The sequence below is a fragment of the Chelonoidis abingdonii genome, chromosome 3 (genome assembly GCF_003597395.2).
Source record: "Chelonoidis abingdonii isolate Lonesome George chromosome 3, CheloAbing_2.0, whole genome shotgun sequence".
In the NCBI taxonomy this organism is placed as follows: Eukaryota; Metazoa; Chordata; order Testudines; family Testudinidae; genus Chelonoidis; species Chelonoidis abingdonii.
This window is the reverse complement of record NC_133771.1, coordinates 49,841,174-49,865,489: the sequence shown is the minus strand read 5'-3', so window position 1 is coordinate 49,865,489 and position 24,316 is coordinate 49,841,174. Positions and strand designations below refer to the sequence as shown.

Below are 24,316 nucleotides of genomic sequence, written 5' to 3'. Positions count from 1 at the left end.
TGGGTAAAAATAGGAATGACTGCCGGTCGTTCCCGGCAGATAGTACAGAACGGCTGGTAACAGTCTTCATCGTAGCAAGTGGGGCCTGAGCTCCATCAGCCCCCTCCCTTTCATGTGTAAAGAAAAGATTCTGTACTGCCTGGACTATCATAGCAGCGGGAGGCTGGGCTCCTCTCCCCCGCTACCATTTAATGTTCTGCCTGGACTATCATAGCAGCTAGAGGCTGCCTCCCCTTCATTTTATCTCACTAAAAAGTCAGTGTTTCTTATTCCTGCATTCTTTATTTAATTCATCACACAAATGGGGGGACACTGCAACGGTAGCCCAGGAGGGTTAGGGGAGGAAGGAAGCAACAGGTGGGGTTGTTGCAGGGGCACCCCTTAGAATGGCATGTAGCTCATCATTTCTGCGGGATCTGACACGAAGCGGCTGTACTCTCTGGTACACTGCTTCTCTAGTACACTTGCCCTATGTTCTAGGCAGGACTGACTCTATTTTTAGATAAAGCATAAAGGAGGGAATGACCTGGGGAGTCATTCCCATTTTTGTCTTTGTGCCCCCAGCCGACCTCAGCGAAGGCCAGCCAGGAGCACTTATGACAGCAGCAGATGGTACAGAACGACTGATAACCGTCATCTCATTGCCAATTTACAATGGCATGGCAAATGGTACAATAGGGATGGTAACCATCTCTGCTACCTTGCAAAGGCAAATGAATGTTGCTGTGTAGTACTGCCTCTGTCAGCATCAACCAGTACACATACAGTGAGAGTGACAAAAGGCAAAATGGGCTCCATGATTGCCATTCTATGGCATCTGCCAGGGCAATCCAGGGAAAAAGGGCGTGAAATGATTGTCTGCCGTTGCTTTCATGGAGGAAGGAATGAGTGACGTTTACCCAGAATCACCTGCGACACTGTTTTTGCACCATCATGCATTGGGATCTCAATCCAGAATTCCAATGGGCAGGGGAAGTCTGCGGGAACTATGGGATATCTACCCACAGTGCAACGCTCCAGAAATCAACGCTAGCCTCGGTACATGGATGCACACCGCCGAATTATTGTGCTTTGTGTGGTCGCATGTACTCGACTTTATATAATCTGTTTCACAAAACCGCTGTATGTAAAATCGGAATAATCCTGTAATGTAGACGTACTCTTATTGTCCATAGATTGCCAAACTCGTACAAAACACAACATTTTCTCACACCTTAACCACTGGATCTGACCAGGATGTTATAACTGTATTTTAATTCCTGACTTAATTCCTGCAAGAAATATTTAAGAAAACTAGTCAGTTCAAAGATGTCAAGGAAAAGTAGATGTAAGGTAGATTAAGAACAGACTCTCTTGATTAACTTAGAGCTTGTCTATATGAAATTAATTCGTGGCATTCTGGGGTTTCAATCTACCTCGCATCAGCATGCCACACACTGTATGTCCACATAAAGCCTGCTGATGCACCTAGAAGTTCCTTAGTGTGCTTTAACTAAGGCCAATTTGAAACAGAATAGATCAAAACATGCTAAGGAACTGTTAGTGCACATCAGCAAGGTCCACACCAATAGTCACTGCACTGCCCTCATCAGTAGGGTAGATTTGTGGTAAAAGTGCAGTAACTATTCATGCAGAGAAGCTCTTAGGGTACATCTACATTACCCGCTGGAATGGCGGGTAGCAATCAATCCATCAGGGATCAATTTATCACGTGTAGTGTAGATGCGATAAATCGATCCCCGATTGCTCTCCCGTCGACTGCTGAACTCCAGCTCGGCGAGAGGAGGAAGCAAAGTCGATAGGGGAGTGGCGGCTGTTGATCCTGTGCCGCAAAGATGCAAAGTGATTCTAAGTCAATCTAAGATGCGTCGACTTCAGCTACGCAATTCTCGTAGCTGAAGTCGCATATCTTAGATCGATTTCTCTCCCCCTCCCCCCGTGTACACCAGGCCTTAGTGAAAAAGAGCTTAACTTCAGGTTCAACTCCATCTGTTTTGTTTCTATGTTAAATGAATTGTAAAACAGAGGTAGCAGTTATTGTAAATATCTCAAAGATAGCATGCAAGACTTTCCTTTTAGGAGAGAAAGTATGTTGTGACCTCATTAGCTCTGTAAACGTAACCATATTTGGCAAAGATTAGAAGGGCCTACATATCACACAATATTTACCACACAGGCCCATCTACAGAGATTTCCTCAGACTCCAAAAGGATCTGACCCCTATAGGTAGCTATAGTACTTATTTCTGAGCATTAAGAAGTTGATACAAATAATCCTGTTTGTTACCTAGTCTACAAAGCTATTACATAAAGGCAAATAATTCACAGTTAAAAAAATCCACAGAAGAGACAGTGATCTTAGTTTAATCTTTACAAAAGCAGCCAGAAAGGGATCAAACTTTAGTGGCCATAACAAGTTTCATGACAATTATGCCGACTTATTTGGCCTCTTATTTTCTCTTTGTACCTGGCAGACAGAGAAACGCGTACGACCAAAGAAAAGTCTGCCACAAACAAATTGAGCATCAAAAGGTAAAGAACCCGTGGCAGGGATTTTAAAGTCATAGAACTAAGTTAATACTCACCAGAGCAAATGTGGGTGTGCAAAACATCTGGAGTCACTATTGTTCTTTTGAACATTATATACCAGATCTATGCAAATGCTACAATAACATTAAATTGGAAGGCAGGGAACACCTATTTGAATGTTACAACATTAAAATGAAAGGTAGGAACTGGCAAGGCAGAGTGGGGATGTTTTCTTTTAAATAGCTCTGTGAAAAAGCAAACAAAATGATTTATAACAAGTATTCTGATGGGGTGAAAAATGAATTCTAACATCTTGTAAGTAAATGTCTAATGAACAAGTCACTTGTACTGCTTTATGTTACAAAGGGAAAGGGGCAGTCAAATTCTTTCACCACATGAATTGCCACCACAAATTTCAGATCCAGACCCTTCCATGTAGGGTGCCTGCACTGAGTCTGAGTCAGCCAGCTAGCTAAGATTTATCAAACAATCTGCTAGGAGCAATACATTCTGAATCAGGTAGATTACAGGACACCTTGTCCTGACTGGAGAATAAAGCAGAGTCTCTTGATATGAAAGTGAATAATCTGGACACACACATTTTGTTGTTTTGAGACTCCATACTTATGAGACTGGAAGAGCAGGAAGATTATGCTGAAGGATGTGGTAACTGAGAAAACTTTGGATGAGTCAGGCAGTCGAGAACTGTTTAGAGATCCTGGAAACCATAGACAGAAATCAGGGTAGCCATACTTGTGGACATTCTTTAGAACATACATGGCTGCTCTAATTATTAGAGCCTAATTGACTAGGTAGAAAATAGAACCACATGCAGCTAATTAGAGGAAAGACTGTCTTGTGGTTAGGACACTAGCCTAGGAGTTGACATAAGAGGGTTCAATTGCCAACTATGCTGCAAGCATTGTGTGACCCTGGGCAAGTCACTTAACCTTTCTGTGACTTAGGTCCCATCTGTAAAATGCGGATAATAGCACTTACCTGATCATAGGCAAACATGTATAGTCAGTCTTTATATTTACTGCAGCATTTGCTGATGTGAGGGATAAAGAATGCAAGTTGGCAGCTGCTCCGAAACCAAGGTACCCGACTCTAGAGGGGAATAAACAGCTTATGTATTCAGGCTTACCCATCGCTACCGCCCAGAAGAACAAAGTGTCTCAGCTGAAGTAAGCTTTCATAATAATACTCTATACAGTATACTCCCATGTATCTGAAACCCAAACGTATCTCATATCCAAATCCCTTTCTTGTCCCTCATGTATCTCATGCTGGGGGGAAAGGAAGGGATTCAGATAACATGGAACTTTGGACAACAGAGCAGAGACCCCTGGTCAGGAATTTAAGGAGGAAGAGGACGAGTCCCTGGCTGCAGGTGAGGCCACCCCGCTGCTGAATGACTCTTACAGCAGTACAGGAAGCCCTCTCAGCCCCGCTGTCACAGGAGTGTGAGAGGGGCTGTGATAGCAGAGCTGCAGTGGGCTCCCTGTGCTGCCACTGATGCCAATCCCCACAGATGCAATGTACAGAGAAGGCTATAATCCTGGTGGGGTACAACAGAGTCCTGTCCAGGGGTCTCTCTTTTGGCTCACAGTGATGAGGTGTCACCAGTCCTGCAGCATTGTAGGGAGCCCTCTGCAGCTGTGCTGTCATGGGGCAGGAATGCAGGAGAAGGAATGCAAGGAGAAGGATGCAAGGAGGATGACAAATCCCTGGGCAGGAGACAGACACTCCCCCACTGCTGAATGTCTCCTGCTCCCTTGATTCTCTGAACTCCCGATTATCCATATAAAATCTGTCCCCCACACATTATTAGGATAATCTGAAATACACTATACCTAGAATGGGACTTTCAGCCTAAAATAATTTTACAAACCATTATCGTTGTAGTATGAAAAGCTCTTTGGGATGAAAGATCTGCTTTGAATGTATTTATTTTATTATGAAAGCTTGTTTAGTAAGATCATTTGTTCGACTGAGTCTGGTGTTCAGGAGGTTGAAGAGCAGTGTTCTGAACCAGCCTCAAGACTCAAGTTTTTTTCCAACAACTGTGAAAGCCCTTTCCAAACTGTTTACCAGAATTCAAATGAATTGCATCTTTCAGCTACTTGTATGATTGTGAAAGAGCTGTGAAATTCCTCAGTAGATACTCTAGATGAGTGGCTTCAGGTCATCTTTATTTGCAACAGGGATAACATATCAAAAATGGAAGTCCATGTCACTATTTCATAGCATATTTCTGAAGTTTAAGGAATTACAGCTGAGTGTTACTTTAACTTTTTGATGGGTTTACATTCAGTAAAATTTGGTGTTCCTTTTTAATACATCTGGCTCATTTTTAGAGAACAAGTATTTCTCTATATGATGGACTTAGACCAGTTACAGGCAAGCTGCCAAGTGTTTATGCAAAAAATAAAATGTAGAGATAGTATTTTATTTCACTAAACTTTCCTTCCTCTATATCTACAATCAACAGAAGCTAGATAAACTAAGTAAAGCCAGCTGGCATGCACAGGTATTTTTTTGTGGAAGAAAGGGGATCGAAAAGCTTGAGAAGGGAAAGCTAAAGGAACTTATCAAAAAATTAAGGACAGCATACAAAAAAATTAATGTTTTTAATTATAGTCAAATATTGAAACGCCACCTTTAGAAAACCAACAAATGCATACTATAAAGAGGATGGAATACAGGAAGGACTTCCCTGTTTAAGTTATTTAACTTGTACCTCAAAGAGGGATTTTGCTAGCAAACAATTTTTGCTTCAGTGTTTTTATTTACAAACTTTGCTTCAGCCTTAAACAAGACAGGATACACAGCTGATGAGATTTGTAAACCAACATACATAACAAGCTTTCATACTCAAATTAAAATATGCACATTCATAAAAAATTAAAAGTAAAGATAGCAGTAAACAACTGTACATTCTAGGACACTGATCCTGCAATTTACAACTTGTGGGCATACCTCTGTGCTCATGTGGAGTAAAGCTTTGTGCAGGCATGGGGTGAGCCCATGAATTGTAAATTGCAGGCCTGGAGACTAAGCTTCTCTTTATAAAATTATCAGTAAGGCAAGGTGGTCTGAGTAACTGAGGTTTACTATTTTTATCTGTTGCAAAGGGTACACTGAAAAAGTAAAATGAGACAATGAAATTTTTACAATGGAAGAATTAAATGAACAACCTTTTAAAGACACCACAACATGTATAAGATCAGCCTACCTCAAGTTACATGCCTAGATTAGAACAAGAACCTAACTTAAAGTCAGTCATGAATCATTAGAAAAAGAATGTGTAAGGCTTTTAACAATTTATTTTCCTTTGTCATATACAGGATGTTGCAAACCATACATCCATAAGCTCCATTTGTTAATTTAGTTGCATGAAACAATCAGCAACATAATAATTACAAATGTAACCATTAAAGGAATAAGCACATTTTTAAAGCAGTATTTTCTGACCCTTTGTTAAAGGATGAACAAGCTTCCACTTCTGTAAGCAGCTTTGATAGCATGCTATTTGCATACAGGAGTATCTTCATTTACTTTTCCTTCAGGCTTCGTTTGATAGCTTCTTGTAATTCCACATCTTCCTCTAAGTAAAAAAGATTAGAGTTTCAAATTGTGGTTGGCAACCAACAAATAATGCACATACTTATGTTAATACTAGGCAACTGAGGAGTAGTTACAGCTTTGAAATGATTGACAATGACTGCACACAATAAAGAATAGAGTACAAAACGGCAAGCAAACTAGAAGATATATCATTTATGCATCTGAAGAAGTGAGCTATAGCCCACGAAAGCTTATGCTGAAATAAATTTGTTAGTCTCTAAGGTGCCACAAGTACTCCTGTTCTTTTTGCGGATACAGACTAACACAGCAGCTACTTTGAAACCTGTCGTTTTCTTGTTATGCCTCATAATTCCAAAATATGAGAACAGCCTTTCACTGGATCACACTAATCCTCATGTCAGGACATCTTTAGTTAAGGTGACAAGTACAAAAATAACTATCCAGGTATTTGTTATAAATGACATCAGACTTAAAGGTTATAAAGAGAAAACCAGAAAAGGAAATTTTTTTAAAAAAAATTCAAAGCTCCATAAAACAGAGAAGCTTTGATCTGGTTCAGTCCAGTTCTTAGTCAACAAGTATTGTAATCACAAGACATATAATCTTAGTTGGTACCATTGTTACAAACCTCATTAGAGAGGCACAGGAATGAATGGGGTTGGAGACTGAACTAACTCTCTTGCTCCTAATATAGTTAATCGAGATCCAGCTGGGAACTGAAACACATTGGCAGGGCAGAATGAGGAATAAAATGGTTATCCACCTTTTTCATAACTATTGTTCTTCGAGATGTGTTGCTCATGTCCATTCCATTCTAGGTGTGTGCACGCCCATGTGCGCGGAGATTTTGCCTTAGTGGTATCCATAGGGCCAGCTGTGGCACCCCCTCGAGTGCCGCACTCAGGTCAGTATCTCAGGTGCCGCCGGCCCTACGGCCTTCTCACTCCTTCTTGTTCACAACCTTGACAGAGGGGCAGGAGGGCAGGTAATGGAATGGACATGAGCAGCACACCTCAAAGAACAGCAGTTACAAAACAGGTGGGTAACTGTTTTTTCCTTCTTCGAGTGCTTGTTCATGTTGATTCCATTCTAGGTGAGTCACAAGCAGTATCAATGGAGGTGGGCTCGGAGTTCACAGTCTTGCAGCTTGCAGCAGTGTTCTGCCAAAGCCAGCATCGTCTTGAACTTGCTGGGAAGCGCATAATGAGACATGAACGTGTGGACAGATGACCAGGTAGCGGCCCTACAGATCTCTTGGATTGATATCTGTGGCTGGAAGGCTGCAGATGATGTTTGTGCCCTAGTCAAGTGTGCCATCACAATCGCCGGCAGAGGCACTTTCGCCAGCTCACAGCAGTAGTGAATAATGCAGACCGTGATTCAGGACAAAATCCTCTGAGCAGACACTGGGCAACCTTTCATTCTGTCTGCCACCGCAACAAACCACTGCGCTCACTTATGGAATAGCTTTGTTCTAGCTATGTAGATGGCCAGCACACTCCTGATGTCCGGAGCATATAGCCTGCACTCCTCATCTGATGCATTAGGCTAGAAGACTTGGTAAGTATATGTCCTGGCCATATATGAAACTGGGAAATGACCTTGGGCAGAAACACTGGGTGTAGTCACACCTGGACTTTATCCTTGTAGAAGACCATACAGGATGGCTCCGAAGTAAGAACTCTGATCTCAGACATCTTGCAGGCTGATGATATCACGACCAAGAATGAGACCTTCCAGGAGAGAAGCAGGAAGCCAGAGGCTCAACGGGAGACCCCATAAGCCTCAACAACATGAGATTCAGGTTCAGGGGGAGGGAGGATTTTGGGTGCAGTAGATAATCCAGGATCTCCTGCTCAGCTCAAATATGCCATTCAGAGGCCCAAAACGTGAATCTTTTCCGTTTGGCCAAGTACGTTGCTCTGGTGGAGGGTTTCCTGCTACCCAGCAAGACCTGCTGGACACGGGCCAAGCACACCCACTTGTCTGCGCCTAGCCATGCATAGCCAAACCGTCAAGTACAGTGCTGCCAGGTTTGGATGTAAAAGGCTGCTGTAGTTCTGTGACAACAGATCCAGCCAGAGGGGCAGCTGCAGCAGGGTGGGTACCAAAAGGCTCAACGTGCTGAACCAGTGCTGGTTAGGCCATGTGGGGGCTATTAGAATAACTCTTGCCCTATCTTGCTTGATCTCCACCAGGACCCTGTGAATTAATAGCACTGGCAGGAAGTCGTACATCACTGCCCCCGACCGTGGAATGAGGAAGGCATCTGACAGGGAGCCCCTGTCTATTCCCCAGATCGAACAGAACATGATGCATTTTCTGTTCTCCCTGGAAGGAAACAGGTCCACCTGGAGAATCCCCCACTTCTGGAAGATTATGCTGACCACCTCTGAATGGAGCAGCCACTCGTGGCGAAATGAGAAAGTCCTGCTGAGGTGGTCTGCCAGCACATTCCTGGTTCCAGGCAGGTGTGCAGCTATTAGATGAATGGCATGCTGCATACAAAAATCCCAAAGGCAGAGAGCTTCTTGACAAAGGGCCAAAGACCTGGCACCGCCCTGCCTGTTGATGCAATAAAGTGGCAGTGTTGTGCCTCAGGACCTGCACCACCTTGCCCTTCAGATGGGGCAAGAAAACCTGGCAGGCCAAGTGAACCACTCTGAGCAAACCTGACATTGACAGAGAGAGCCAGATCGTCCAACAACCAGTGGCCCTGGGTGCTCAGCTTGTCCAGGTGGGCTCCCCAGCCCAGGTCCGAATCCTCAGAGACCAGGATCAGGGATACGGTCGCGAAGAGGACTCCCTCCAACATCAACCTGTGGTCCAACCATCAATTCAGGAACAGCTTGATGTAGTCCGGTACCGTGACTACCCAATCTAGGTCATAGTCTGCTAGGGAGGTAGACAGATGCCAGCCACCCTTGCAGGGGCCAGAAATGGAGCTGAGCATGGCTGACCACATATGTACACATGGCCATGCGGCCCAACAGCCGCAGGCAGGTGTGAGCCATGGTGAACAGATGGTTCTTTACAAGGGAGATCAGGTCCGACATGGCCTGAAAATGAGCTTCTGGAAGGAAGGCTCTGGCTCACGTGGAGTCGAGAACAACCCCAAGGAACTCTATTCGCTGGATGGGTGTTAAGGTGGATATTTTCTCATTTATTAACAGGCCCAGGTTGTGGCAGGTGCAATTTACCAGATCAAGGTGCTGACGGCCTTGGGCTTGAGAGGTGCCTTTGATGAGCCAGTCGTCAAGATATGGGAAGACCTGGACCTCTTGATGTCTCAGGTAAGCAGCCACTGGTACCATACATTTTGTGAACACCCTTGGGGCCAACGAGAGGCCAAAGAGTAGTGCTGTGAATTGAAAAGGGTGCCCACCCACTATAAAACGGAGGAAGCGTCTGTGACCTGAAAATATGGAAATAAGTGTCCTTTAAGTTGAGAGCAGCATACCGGTCTCCTGGATCCAGAGAGGGGATGATGGAGGCCAAGGAGACCATGAGAAACTTCAATTTTTTGAGAGACTTGTTGAGGCGACAGGTCCAGGATGGGTTTGAGGCTTGCTTTTGCCTTTGAGATTAGGAAGTAGCGGGAATAAAACCCTTTTCCTTTCACGTCCCAAGGGACCTCCTCCATTGCCCCCAGGCGCAGGAGGTTCTCGACTTCTTAAACAAGGAGTTGCTCATGGGAATGGTCGCTGAAAAGGGACGGGGAAGATGGTGGGGTAGGAAAGAGGGGCAGCCAAAAATTGTAGTGTATAGCCCTGAGATACTATGTCCAGTACCTAGCAGTCTGAGGTGACCCACAACCAGGCTGAATGCTAGGGATGTAGACAGTTGAGGAAAGAACAAGATAGAGCCGGGAAACTGATTGGGGTGTTGCTCTCAAGTGCACCTTCAAAATGAGTGCTTCTAGCCCCCAGAATGCTTCGCCAGGCCAGACTGCATGGGTGAGCAGGAGGAGGAGGAGGAGGAAGGGCAGCGATGATTAAAACTCATGTCTCTAACCTTTCTCCTTGCAGAACCCTGACAAAGGTGACAAAGCCTTGGCAGCGCGAGGCAGCCCAAATTGCTTCCATGCAGATTGCGGCATATGCATGCCCAGTGAGTGAAGGGTGGTCCAAGTGTCCTTTAACCCATGCAGCCTTGCATCCATCTGTTCAGAGAAGACTCCATTCCCATCGAACGGGAGAGGTCTTGGATCGAGGTCTGCATCTATTGGGAAAGGCCGGCAGTTTGAAGAAAGAAGCTGCGCCTCATAACCACTACTGACATGATCATTCTAGCTACTGAGTCCGACGCATCCCACCACATTTGGAGAGAGCACCTAGCCACCGTGGTGCCCTCCTCTGCCATGATGCCAAATTCTTGGGCCAAACCCTGAGTCTCATAAGTTAAAATTGGATCTGCCCAAGGGGGCCTGATAGTTCATCACCCAGAACTGCAGGCTGGCAGTGGAAAAAATTTCTCCCCTGAAAAGGTCCAGTCTTTTGGCCTCTTTATTTTTGGGAGTTGAGCTAGTCTTGTCTTTTCCGTTGGCTGCAGAGACAACCAGTGAGCCCGGAGGTGGGTGAGTATAAAGATACTTGAACCCTTTGGCTGGGAGAAAGTACTTCTTTTCAGCCCTTTTGGAGGTGGGAGGGATGGACGGGGGGGGGGGGTTTGCTGGAGGGCACTGGCAATTTTGAGGACCCTATCATGCATTGTTAGTGCAACACAGGCAGGCGTAGAGGTTGAGAGGATGTTGAACACGATGTCTGCCTGCTTGGCCATCTCCTCCACCTCTAGGTCCAAGTTTTTGGCCACCTGTCAAAGTGTGACCTGGTATTCTTTGAAATCGTCCAGTGGGCTGGCCCTCAAGGCTCCCGTGACTGCCTTGTCTGGGGATGAAGATGATGACTGTACCACCACTGGCGGCCCTGAAGCATCATCTGGGGAGGGAGGTTTAGGGATGGGTTCAGTCTCCTCTACCCCGACCTCCGAACATGACTCATGCACCGAGCCTGGTGCCGTCGGTATCGTCAACTCTTTCTCTGAGGCAGTGGCAGATGAGCATTGCGAAGGGGGCATTGTCATGACCAGCACGTCCTACGCACTCCAATAAGACCACTGCGCAGGTCACTCGAAGGGCTGCCAAGGCAACATCGATGTCAATGTAGCCTCGGGTGCCCAGTCATGCTGGAGGAGTCTGAACAAGGGGGTGAATTGCCCTTTCATGCCAGAAGAATCCCCTTCCAGTGCCCATGATAGGGCCGTCAACGTTTGTGTCTGCCTGGTGACCACTGATGCTGGAGACCTGTGCCTGAAGTAAGAGAATTGGTGCCAGTATTGAGCAGACCAGTGCCAGGGGGACCAGAGTTATGATGGGGAGCACTCCCACGGGGCAGGCGACTGACATCTGCTCTGAGAGGATGACCGGCAGGAGGACGAACAGTGCTGGTAGTATGGGACAGGCACCGCTTCCTAGGTGATCCGTGTTGAGTTGGTGGGGACAGTGATCATGGTGCTGGTGACCGAAGGTGAGTCCCAGAGGGTCTGGGCTGCGACTCCAGAGATCTGCGGTGCAGCGGAGGAGAGCACTGCCTTGTCTTGGGTGATAAATGGCGTTCCACTGCCCCCTGAGGGATCTTAGCAGCTGGCCTGTCCTTGTAGGGAGCCTTTGCTGTTTCTTGTGGCACGCGCGGTACTGGCAGTGCAGGTGGAGGCCTCTGCTCTCTTGGTGCTAGGGAAGCCAGAGAAAGCATCGATGCTGTCTCCTACCACTCTCAGGAGTTGGTGGTAGATCTTTTAAGGGGTTAAGGACCCCATATGGGGAGGTACGTACACATGGCTCCAGAGTGCCCGGGTGGCCCAAACTGGATCCTTTGCCCAATGTTCCATTGCCCTTCTTGCCCAGGGCTGGGGAGCCATGCTTCTTTGTTTTCTTTTGGGGCTTCGGTAATGGGGAGTGGTGACGGGTGGAGCCTGGTGATGGGGGTGCACTGCTTATCAAGGCTAAAGTATTAGGTGAGTCTTGCTGGGACAACTCGGAAGCTGGACGAAGGGCAGCCTCCATGAGGAGAGACCACAAATGAATATCCCACTCTGAGTCCTGGATTGAAATTTTTTACAAATATGACACTTGTCCTTCACATGCGATTCCCTCAACACATGAGGCAGCTGCTGTGGGTGTCACTTACAGACATAGGCCCATTACAGTCTGCACGGGGCTTAAACCCCAGAGACCGGGGCATGCCCTGCCCGGGGCAAAGTCCCCACTGGGACTCTAACTTCTAACTACAGTTAACAACTACTTAACGTAACTACTATAAACAAGCTATTTACAAGCCCCTAAGGCTTGAAGTCAGAAAAGATGAAACCGCTAATCCTTGCTATGCAAGGAAAGGCACTCTGACTAATCACCACAGGTGGTAAGAAGGAACTGAGAGGGCATAAGGCTTGTGGTAACCCAAGGCAGTTTTAGTACTTGTTAAGCTCATAGGTTAATAAATTAAATGACAATTTAATTTCTCCTCCGTTTAAGGAGGTCACAGTCAGATTCACGAGCACATAAAAAAATGGGATGAAGGTTGAATAATTTTTCACAGTGATGGAAATCTGATTATTGCCACAAAAAAGAGGAATTTGAATTACTATAATACAGGTTTAAAATGTTTTGATTTTTATTCAGTCAGGTTTAGGTTCTCACTACATCTAATATCCTAGACAACAGAGAGTCAGGCCAGGCCATGGAGCTGAAACTGCGTTAGTGTCTTTGATGGATGATCTCCTGCTGTTAATGGACAGAGGACAGACATCCACTCTCATCCTCCTGACTTCCCTGCAGTACTCAACACTGTCACCCATATGATACTGCTGTCTCATCTGAGAAAGGTAGCCAGGGTCCCGGTCAATGTGTTAAAATGGGTACTACTAGGCCCCTCACTTGTGGAATCCCACAAGGATCATTTCTCTCCTTGGTCCTTGTCAACATCTACAAGCAGCCACTAGATGAACGGGTCAGATTTACTAGAAAAAAAATCACTGAGAATGATCAGGGTTTCCTTGTCATTCTTTGTACAGTGTGCCCTACAAATAAAGAATTGTTGACTACAGGAAAACAAAATCATTCCTCAGGGGATTTTACAATCTGTTTAAATAAAAAGAGCCTATTTCTTGTTCTATCACATCCTTAAGATCCACAATCATTTTCCTAACTATTTTATTTTGCTCTTAAGTATTGTCTACATGGCAAGCCAGCTTGCCGTGAAGTACACTAAGCTGTGCGGGGACTTCTAGTGCACTGTAGCAGTGCCTACATGGTGAGTTACTGCACAGCCAGCTGGTGTGCTGTAGAGTCGTACCCTGGCTTGCTGTGCATTAACCGGCCATTTACACAAGCCCCTAGTTTCTCAAAGGGAAACAGTACATAACCAATGAGCAACAAAGTGCAGAATGAACACACACATTCTGGAACTAAATTAAGAGGACAGCCAGCTTTACAACCAACTGCCTCCTAGAACTCCATATGCATTTAAATAAGTGATGCTAATCTAAGTATTTTTAAAAACAAGTCTAGAATGCTGACCAAGTTAGACTTTAGTAACAACACTTGGTAATATCTGGTAAATCTAATTAAACTATATGTACATTAGATTCAGTTAGATCTTGGCTTTGTTCAAGTCTCAGTTACAAAGCTGATCTTGTGTTACTGTGTTGTTTTAACTTTCAATCTTCTTGTCCCCAACATACATGTACCAAACTTTTATGCAACATAGTATTTTGACAGTACATCGGTAATCAACAAAAATTAATAAGTAAAGTACAGCATGAGAACAGCAGCAACAATAAGCATGATAGGAAAAATATCAGATTTATTTACCAATAGGTAAGATAAGATATATTAACTTAACCTGTTCGTGTGTAACTGTGTGAGAGTTTACAGATCCCCTTCAGTAGACTTGAATGCCGAGCTGAGATACAGCAACCAACCCTGAACTGACTTATGCCTATGTAAATCAGTGGAAACAGATTCTGAGCCTAACACATACTTTTCTGGCTGGCATGCAATTTTTTCTTTATACCTCAACACTGTGCTCACTACTCATGAATGCTCCATAAAGCAAAAGAAGATACTTAAAATATTTTGGACAGTGTTCTTTATAGGACATTTGTCACAAAATTAAGTTACAATTTAATTTCTTGTGCATTCTTTATCAAAAGGCACTCACAAACAGAAGAAAAGTGAAAATTAAGTCTACCTTCCTGTTTCTTTGTGTCTTGTAAATTCATTTGCACTGTTTTAATATCATCATCCTCTTCACTGTCTGAAACTTAAATACACAAATCAAACACACATTATACAGTGCTTCTGAGAAAATAAATCTTTTTTCCTTAAGCCTGTAGCATGTTCTGAACTCTCATCCACTTGTTATGATTTAAAGATCAATAATATAGATTTCTCTGGTAAACCACCACTAATATGCCTTTAAGTTGGGTGACTCAGAAAATCATAGAAAGTTAATTTTCAACACGCGTCTGATGAAGTGGGCACTCACTCACAAAAGCTTATGCTCCAATAGTTCTGTTAGTCTATAAGGTGCCACAGGACTCTGTCGCCATTTTCAGCATGTGCCCCTTCTTTCTCCCCAAAATTCCAAGCTGCTTACTTTTTTCATTTTCTTTTAAGTAATGTTTCTAGCAAGCTAAAGAAAAGCAAACACAGGAACTATACATAGGGTTGTGCTGTATTCTCCATGTTTTCCTATATTCATTTATTTAAATACTTATACTCACTGCAAACTGTAGTATAAAAAATTGATCACAATGGGCCGGACTAGATATGCATATACAAGCACATTCTGGTTAAGCATGATGTTTGCCACCTCTGTTTCCCAGTGATTCTGAACTGTAGCCTATTATAACTCAATCTGCTAAAAAGGAGCAAAGTGTTATTCTGCATTTACACTATGAAAAGTGGCTGAGTTTAGCTAAACCCAGTTAGGACAGGCTATATGCACATAACCTCCAATTTGCACATGCACTCTGTAAGTGTTTTTATTCCCATTTTCGGTCATTCAAGACTGCATGTGCACCTTTTAAAATCTGGCCCTGAGTGTCTAACACATATCATCATATACCTGGTTTGAATAGCAACATGACTGACCCTTTCCTAATTGAAGTGGCTTCAACCGACCTGAATCAGGAGCCCAAAGTGATGGCTGAAATACTTTGCTGCATTTATGCATCAGGTACTTGGGGATGGAATGGTCTCTTGCTCAAGCCACTTGGCAGGCTTAATGGGCAGTCCTGCAAAGGATCCAGAATATTTCTAGGTGGGGGTCAAGTACGACTACCCAAAGTACAGCCCGTTCCTGAGAAACTCATTAAATTCTTTATAAATCAGAGCTAGACACATAGAAGGCGTTGCAAACTCTATAGTCCAGAGGTGGGCAAATTATGGCCTGTGGGCCACGTCTGGCCCACAAGACCTTCCTGCCCAGCCCTTGAGCTCCCGGCCCCTCCACTGCAGCCACGCTGCTGTGCGGGCAGCGCTCTGGGCGGCGGAACTTGCGCTCACGCCGAGCACAGCAGCAGAGTGTCTAGCTCTGGCCTGGTGGCGTGGCTGCCAGACATACTGCTCTGAGCAGCGTGGTAAGGGGGCTGGGGCCAGGACCATTGGATAAGGGGCTGGGGGTCCCGGGGAAGAGTCAGGGGACAGGGGGTGGTTGGATGGGGCAGAGGTTTTGGGGGAGGGGAGGTCGGGGAATTGGGGGGTTGGATAGGCGTGGGGACCCAGGGGGCCTGTCAGGGGGCAGGGGTGTGGATAGGGGTTTGGTGACTGGGAGCAGAGGGGGTTGGATGCAGGTGGGGCCCCAGGGGGTGGTTAGGGGTGGGGGTCCCAATAGGGGGTGGTTAGAGGACAAGGAGCAGGGGGAATTGGATGGGTCAGAGGTTCTGAGGGGGTGGTAAGTGGGACGGGGCTGTTTGAGGAGGTACAGCCTTCCCTACCTGGCCCTCCATACAGTTTTGCAACCCCAATGTGGCTCTCGGGCCAAAAAGTTTGCCCACTCCTGCTATAGTGGCTTCTCATTTACCAAACCACTCTTCCCTCTCAGACTGCATTGCATCCTTACCTATTCAATGTTTTTGGCATCTGCAAAATGATGAAAGAGTGGAATCAATTTCCCTCTTCAGTTCTCAGTTCTAATGTAACACTCATCCTGAGATGCTGAAGGCCTTGGTTCACAAGTGTGGTACATAATTGTAACTACCAGATCTTCTATTTCAAGTCAAAATTGCTTTATGACATCGTGTGTGTGTGCACGTGTGTTATGGAAGGGGGGATTTTGCTTGGGAAACTTGACACAAAATCCTGGTGTATGAATAGGGCCAATTCATGGTCCATTTTGATCAATTTCACTGTCATAGGATTTTAAACTATACAAAATTTCTTTATTTCAGCTATTTAAATCTGAAATTTCACGGTGTTGTAACTATAGGGGTCGCAAGGTTATTGTACGGGGGTCACGGTTCTGCTACCCTTACTTCTGCACTATTGCTGGCTGTGGCACTGCCTTTAGAGCTGGGCAGCTGGAGAGTAGTGGCTGCTGGTTGAGAGCCCAGCTCTGAAGGCAGAGCCTCCAGCAGCAGCAGTGCAGAAGTAAGGATGGTGGGAATGGTATTGTCACCCTTACTTTTACACTGCTACCTGGAGAGCTGGGCCCTCAGTTAGCAGCCACCACTCTCCAGCCCCCTAGCTCTGAAGGCAGTAGCACAGAAGTAACGGTGGCATGATATGGTATGGCATTGCCACCCTTACTTCTACCTGGTGGGGCGCTGCCTTCAGAGCTGGGTGCCTGGCCAACATCTGCCGCTCTCCAGCAGCCCAGCTCTGAAGGCAATGCAGAAGTAAGGGTAGCAATACCACGACAACCCTTCAACTTCCTTGTGTGTTAGGACCCCCAATTTGAGAAACTCTGGTCTTCCCCATGAAATCTGTATAGTATAGGATAAAAGCATGCAAAAGACCACATGTCGTGACACGTTTTTCCATGGCTGTGATTTTGGTAGGGCCCTATCTATGGGTGAAGCCAAAGATTTCAGACTGGTGACTTACATGTAGGACAGAGGAGCATGAAGCAGTACTAGTGATACCACAAAATGGTTCAGGTGGGTAGGGATTCAGTATCCCCTTTAGATACTAGCTGAAAGAGCAGGCATAACATGGCTGGCAGTGGAGTCATAGTTACCATTCCACCCCAGAAGGAAAAGCCTTTAGTTCTTGTGCTGGAGTGGCAATCCACTGACATTACCAGATCATGGCTAATCTTTGCAAAATCCTGGCTTTCCATGGCCTTCCCTTGGGCAAATGGGAAATTCACTTATTTCAGAGGAATGCTGTAGGATCAGTGACTACAGCGGCTTTATTGATGATCAGTTGCAATGGAGAGGTGGTGGTGCTTGGACTACTCCCATTCATATGTGCTGCCCATTGGCCTGGTAACAGTGTCTGATGTCAAGCGCCTAATGCTGTCTTGTTAAGTCCATCTTAGATGATAAGTTATCAAGACTAGGTGAATGCACCAATTGTGCATTGGTATTTGCAGGCACAGAATTATATTCTGGAATATGAATTGGGTCATGCTAAGGAGAGACAGGATTCATCGGTGGTTTTGTTTGGACATGGCACATTTAGAACTTGTCTACATGAGAAAGCTTGACTAGTTATACCCATTTAGTTATACTGCCCTGCGAGGACACTCACTTTGGTATAAACGTGGCTTTTAGTTTAGTTTTTTCTTAAACCCCTTCCCAAGCAGCAAACTAAACCAAATAAAGCCACTCGTACCAGAATAAGTGTGTCCACATTGGGGGCTATACTAGTGTAACTATGTTGGTTTAAATTCACACCTTAGATTATATCAAAAAAAAAAAAAAAAAAAAAAAAAAGAACAAACCTTTCCCATGTAGGCAAGACTTTTCTTATGAAGGCCTCGCTGGCACAAGATAGGGTCAGTAAAACTTGTATTCTCTGGGAGCAAATCAGTAGTTCTCCATCTGTCTTTGTAAAATAGGCTCATGGCAATCCCCACACATTCTGCAAACAGTCTCTCAAAGAATCATGTTCTGGTATAAATTGTTGAACTATGTGGTGAGAGGAGAATCCTCGACCCAAATGCATCAAGTATCTTCGCATGATTACTAATCCAGACTAGTTCAAGGAAACAAAAGGTTGCTCCAAAACAAATGGCAAACCCATGGCAAGTGAGCTTCCAGCAAGCTCAGTGATGAAAGTGTGCCTCAACTTCTCAGTGCATTCAGCACCCGTACAGTTCCATCAGCCACAAGACACACATTTTATAGACCACATACCAGTCAAATGGTATTCTGAACTTGGTTTGATACATTGACTAAGACAGGTCAATGGTGTCTGCAAAGCTCCAAGGAATTGGCACAGATTGAGGACAGTCAAGATATGCAAGGTGATCTCTAGGTTGGATTTCTTCCACTAAAACTGATCTCCAAATCAGAGTCAAATGTGACATGGGACATGTTAAACTCTGCCATTCCGAAATTCCTTGAAGCATCTCTGACATGATCTCTGATTATCTGAAGTTCAGTTACCACTTGCAAGACATCTAACCAGCACTGTGGAGCTGAACTGCATGGAAGTAGGCTTTTCTGGTGCAGGATTCCACCTCCCAGCAGGGCAGTCATTTGATCTTATCAAATCTATGAGGCCTATACAGTCAGCTTCTGAGGAGGCCGGGAACTGGTTGCTCTCAGTGATATCCTGGCGCTGACCTCAAACTGTGTTTTTCCTGGTGCAAATAAATTACAAAGGGCTTTTTCCAAGCATAGTTAATGCAGAGGTTAAAGCTGTTGAGTCAGGTATTTGGTAAAGAACAGGCATGGAATAGTGCAGAGATTCTGAAAGGTTGTCACAAAGAAAATCCTGAGACAAAATGAGTTTATCCCATGAACAGAAGGAATGGAGAGTTCTTTCTATCAGAAAGACATCAAAGAATAGCAGTAGGTAGGAAACAACAACAAAGTATCGGGGGGGAGGGGAGGAACACCATCCATGAGGCACAAGACAAAATTGCAGAATGGAGCTCATCACTTGTCAGAGAAAAGGAAATGACAGTTGGTTCCATGGATTCCAAGATTTTAAGGCCAGAAGGAACCATTCTGACTTCCAGCATAATACAGGCCCTATTTCACTCACTATTGCCTGTACTGAGCCCAGTACTATGCAACTGAATTAGGCCTAGCTTTTAGAAGGGTTCAGTCTTGATATAAAGGCTTCCAACCATAAAGAATCCATCTCATGCCTTGATAAATACACTGTGGTGCCATTACTGTCTTCTCCCTCACAAGCTGATGGGCAAATGATATCTTGCTGATGAGGTAGTTTAACTTAAGACAAACACAGGATGTTCCTGAATTTCTCATTTTAAATATGCATATTCCAAAGTTCAAAGGGACCATTCTGATGATCTAGTCTGATGTCCTGTATAATGTAGGCCAGAGAATTTCCCCAAAATGATTCCCAGAGCTTACCTTTTAGAAAAAACATTAAATTTTGGTTTAAAAATGGTCAGTGATGGAGAATCTACCACGATCCTTGGTAAATTGTTCAATGGTTAATTAATTTCACTGTTAAAAATGTATGCCTTATTTCCAGTCTGAATTTGTCTAGCTTCAGCTTCCAGTCATTGGATCATGTTACACCTTTCTCTGCTAGACAGAAGAGCCAATTATTAAATAATTGTTCCCTGTGTAGGTACTTGTAGAACAGTGGTTCCCAAATTGGGGTTTGTGAACCCCTGGGGATTTGCAAAATGTTACAGGGGGTTCTCAGGAAAAAATTCCCTAATGGCAGACAGAGCTGTCTTTAGGGACCCTGAGCAGCACAGGGCCAGCATCCCAGAGTCCCTGGACTTCCAAGAGCTAAGCAGATCAAAGCAAGCATAGCTATCTCACTGAGGAGATTGAAACTTCAAGACTCTTATAAGAAATGGAAAGGGAGGTGGATATTTTTTTGCTGTTTTTAAAATTAAATAGGCAGCTAGTATTGTTTTTTAAATTATTATGAACAAGTTTAAGCTTTGTTGTAATGCGCATTGTTTGCCTGGAATGCTCAAGACCTGAATGCTTGAGTAGGAGGAACTCTGAGTTGGCTTCTTAAATACATTCATATTGTTTCACATCTGATAACTCCTTGATGAAACACAGGAGCCTTGTCCTATAACAGGCTTATTCAAGGTGATACAAGCTATGAAAGTGAGATTTTATTCATAATGATAAATAATCATTAATAATAAATAGTGTGTAGTAAGCATGTCATAAAAACAAAATTTTATATTTCCAAGATCACTGCTTTTATAATTTATACTTAGGTAAAGGAGAAAATCCCTGGAAATATTCATTTTTAGGAGGGGGTTCGTGAGACTTGACATTTTAGTGAAAGAGGTTCACAGGTTGTTAAAGCTTGGGAACCACAGTTGTAGAGTGCAATCAAGTCACCGTATAACCTTCTCTTTGTCAAGCTAAATATATTGAGTTCTTTGAGTCTATCGTAAGGCATGTTTTCTAATCATTCATTCAATCATTCTTGTGGTTCTTCTCTGAGCCCTCTCCAATTCACCAACATCCTTCTTGAATTGTGGGTACCAGAACTGGACACAATACTCCAGCAGCAGTCATACCAGTGACAAAAACATGTAAAATAACTTCTTTCCTCTTACTCAAGATTCCCGTCTATGCATTCCAGGATTGCATTAGCTCTTTTGGGCACAGTGTCGCACTGGGAACTCATGTTGAGCTGATTATTCATCACAACTCCCAAATCTTTTTCAAAGTTCCTGCTTTCCAGGATAGAGTCCCCTCTCCTGTAAATATGGCATACGTTCTTTGTTCCTAAATGTATACATTTAGCTGTATTGAAACACATATTGTTTGCTTGCACTAAGTTTACCAAACAATCCAAATTGCTTTGAATTAGTGATTCTCTTCATTATTTACCACTCCCCCAATTTTAGTGTTATCTGCAAACTTCATCAGTGATTGATTTTGTTTTCTCTTTCAGATCACTGATAACAATGTAAAACAGCATAATGCCAAAATATGATTCCTGTGGGAACCCACTGGAAACAGAACTACTATGTGATGATCCCATTTACGATTATATTTTGAGACCTATCAGTAAGCCACTTTTTAATGCATTTAGTGTGTGCCATGTTAATTTTATATTATTTCAGTTTTGTTTAATCAAAATGTTGTGAAGTACCAAGTCCAATGCCTTACAGAAGTCTGTGTGTGTCAACACCAATTACCTTTAATCAAAACTGATCTCATCAAAGAGAGATACGCTTAGCAAACTCTGCTGTTCCCCACACCACTGGGAATGCACAGCAAAGGAGACACCACATGCTTCCTTGGCTGGGTAAGCCTTACATTAAGAACCTCAATCCCCTCCAATGCACTCTGTCAAATAAATTACATCTATCAATTCACTTCACTGTACTGTATCTACTCCCTGTGAGTGACACTGCTGCTCATCTCCCCCACCTCCTATTCCTTCACATGCTGCCAAGCTCTTGCTGGAGGAAGGCAGATGTGGAGGACAACATGCAGATGTAGCAAACAGGAAGGTAGCTTCTAGATAAGTAGGGAGCACAGAAATCAAGATGTTCCCACCCTGCTGTCTGAAGGAGGAATCAAACAGGTTAGTTCATCCTTGATTACTCAGATTTCAGAACTCCCTGGTGGAGAACATAGTCCAGCTGAGATACCAGAGCACTGACATGTTAGTAGTACACCAGCAGCATCTGCCATTCATAACCCCCACTGCAGTGTTTTTTTAATCTTGTCCATCTACCATACACCCATGGCTCTCACCACATCCTTCCTCCGCATTAGAACATCCATCCCACTCCCCGACTGGCTCAACATCCCCCTCCTAGTTACCATTGCCCCTCTGTAGTTCCCACCATCAGCTAGTCTTTTTCAGCATCACCCAGCAGCACCTCCCACCCAAAAGCTCCTTACCACAACCTGCCAGTCCATCATCATTGATGACTTCTCTGCTTTCAGCACATCTCTTCCCTTCCCTCTCTTCCACTGATATGGCTGGTGATTCTCTCCATGCTTCACTCTCCTCCATCCTTGACTCTTTTGCCCTTCTCTTCCATTGAAAAGTCCTCCTTGCCAAATCCAAGTCCTGGCTCACCCTCAACACGTGGTTCTTTCTGTCCTGCCTCATGCGAAAAATTAACTCTGCTGAAAATCCCATGACCAGGCTAACCTCCTCCACTACAAAATTGATTTCTTTTCCTTCAGTTCTACCACCTTCTTAACTAAAACCTCTACTTCTCCAACTGAAACCCATGCCTGCAATCCCAGCTTCCATTTTACCATCTTGACTCACTCCTCAAACATTTGACTACTTCTCTCTCTCCACACAGACTCCAAATGTAACCTTTCCCATCACCGTAGCTTGTCTTTCTTTCCCCTATTCTCTCCTACAACTCCCTCAATCTCCTGTCACATTCATAAATTTCTCATCTGCTCTCCTCCTCTAATTCCTCCCCACTTTCCCCAGTGACCCTATCCCATCCTATCATTCCCTCCCTTATTCTTCTCCTTAATCTCTTGCTCTCCTTTGGATTTTTCCCGTCACAATATAAGCATGCTTTAATCTCTTCCATCTTAAAAACTCAACACTCGACCCCACTTGCTTCTTTAACTACCTCGCCATCTGCCTTCTCCTCGATCATGTTATTTTTATTGGATTCTTCTCCTCCCTTCACTTCTGTGATTCTGTCCTCTCCTAGTTCTCCTCTTTAATTGCTCCTTCAGTGGATTCTCCACACCCCGCCTTCAACTTTCAACACAGGGCTCTCTATGCTTGGTCCCCTTCTAATCTCCTGCTACAATTCTCTCTCTGTAACCTCTACTCACAAATCCAACCACCATCTCTATGCTGACTACCTGCAGATGTACCTCTCTTCTCCAGTCTTGTCTCCCTCTGTCCAAATTAAAAGCTCAATTGCCTCTCTCTGACATTTCTTTGTGCATGTCTACCTGTCAGCTCAAGAGCAACAGTGTTCAATCTTTCCCTTGAATCCCGCCCACACCATCTCTTTTTCTGTGGGACCACTACTATCGGGTCTGTCACTCTGGCCTGTAACCAAGGTATCATTTTTGACTTGAACCTTTAGGTCCTCACATCCAGGCTATGTCTAAATCTTGCAGGTGCTTTCTGTACAACATCTCTAAGATACAGCCTTTCCTATGGAACACCAATTTACAACTTTCATGTAGATGCTCATAATCTCATCTCAATTAATGTAACATCTTTTTCTCTGGCCTTAACAAATGCAGTCTTGCACCGCTCATATCCATTCAGAATGCGTCTGCAAAGATCATTCTCCTATTCTATTGCTTTGACCATGTCACTCCTTTCTTCACATCCCTCCAATGAGCTCCCCCTTCCGTATCGCAAAATAATAGTGGCTTCTGTTTTGGAGGGATTATTAATTTCCTTTTGGGAGTGTTATTTTTAGCAATTTTTGAGTTTTATGTTGTATCCAAATATTGAGTTTTTGGGGGGCTCTCTTTGTATATACTGTAATGAATAATATATATCACATACATTACTCATAGTATATACTGTTTCAAACTTCGTGCACTTTAAAGTAGTACATTAGAGAAGCTTTCAAGCGTACCAGCGGAGTCTATATGGATTGATTAATGAACACCACATTAGTGCACTTTAGCAATTATCCCTGCAATCTGCATTACTGCTCTGTGCAGACAAGCCCTTAGATACAAGTAACTATTTTCAGTGTTTTCCTAGTATGTATTGTATAAACACCGATTTATTTTTTTGTACTGGGGTTTACCTCTGTTTATTGATTAAAAACTAATCAGAAGACCTAAATGAGTCTTAGCTTTCAAGGCTCATCACAGCCTATCCCCACCCTACATATTTCTCAATGCAGTAACAAAATGTTGACTCCTGCCTTCAATTGGCCCATAATGCCAGCCTCTATTGCTCACCTGATAAATTTTCAAACAAAACACGTTTATGCTTTTTCCTTGCTATCCCTGACATTTAGGAAGAGACCCCACAAAACAACCTCATTATGTTCAAATCTCTGCCTACAAAAACTTGTCAGAGGTTAGGCTGCTAGTGTGCAGAG

The 24,316-nt window shown here is 44.1% G+C and overlaps 1 protein-coding gene across 2 annotated transcripts in view; it reads right to left on the bottom strand.

The window, feature by feature from the left end:
* Window positions 1–5,142: 5,142 nt before the first annotated feature.
* ZNF451 (zinc finger protein 451) overlaps window positions 5,143–24,316 on the bottom strand; it is a 77,097-nt gene continuing 57,923 nt past the window's right edge. The window contains exons 14-15 of one of the 2 annotated variants that reach the window (XM_032778401.2): window positions 14,366–14,437; window positions 5,143–6,138 (exon numbers count right to left, since the gene is read on the bottom strand). In XM_032778401.2, coding sequence (XP_032634292.1) covers window positions 6,086–6,138; window positions 14,366–14,437 — 125 coding nt within the window. In that variant the 3' untranslated portion in view covers window positions 5,143–6,085. The remainder of the gene's footprint in view (window positions 6,139–14,365; window positions 14,438–24,316) is intronic. The other variant, XM_075063734.1, reaches the window with a different exon arrangement.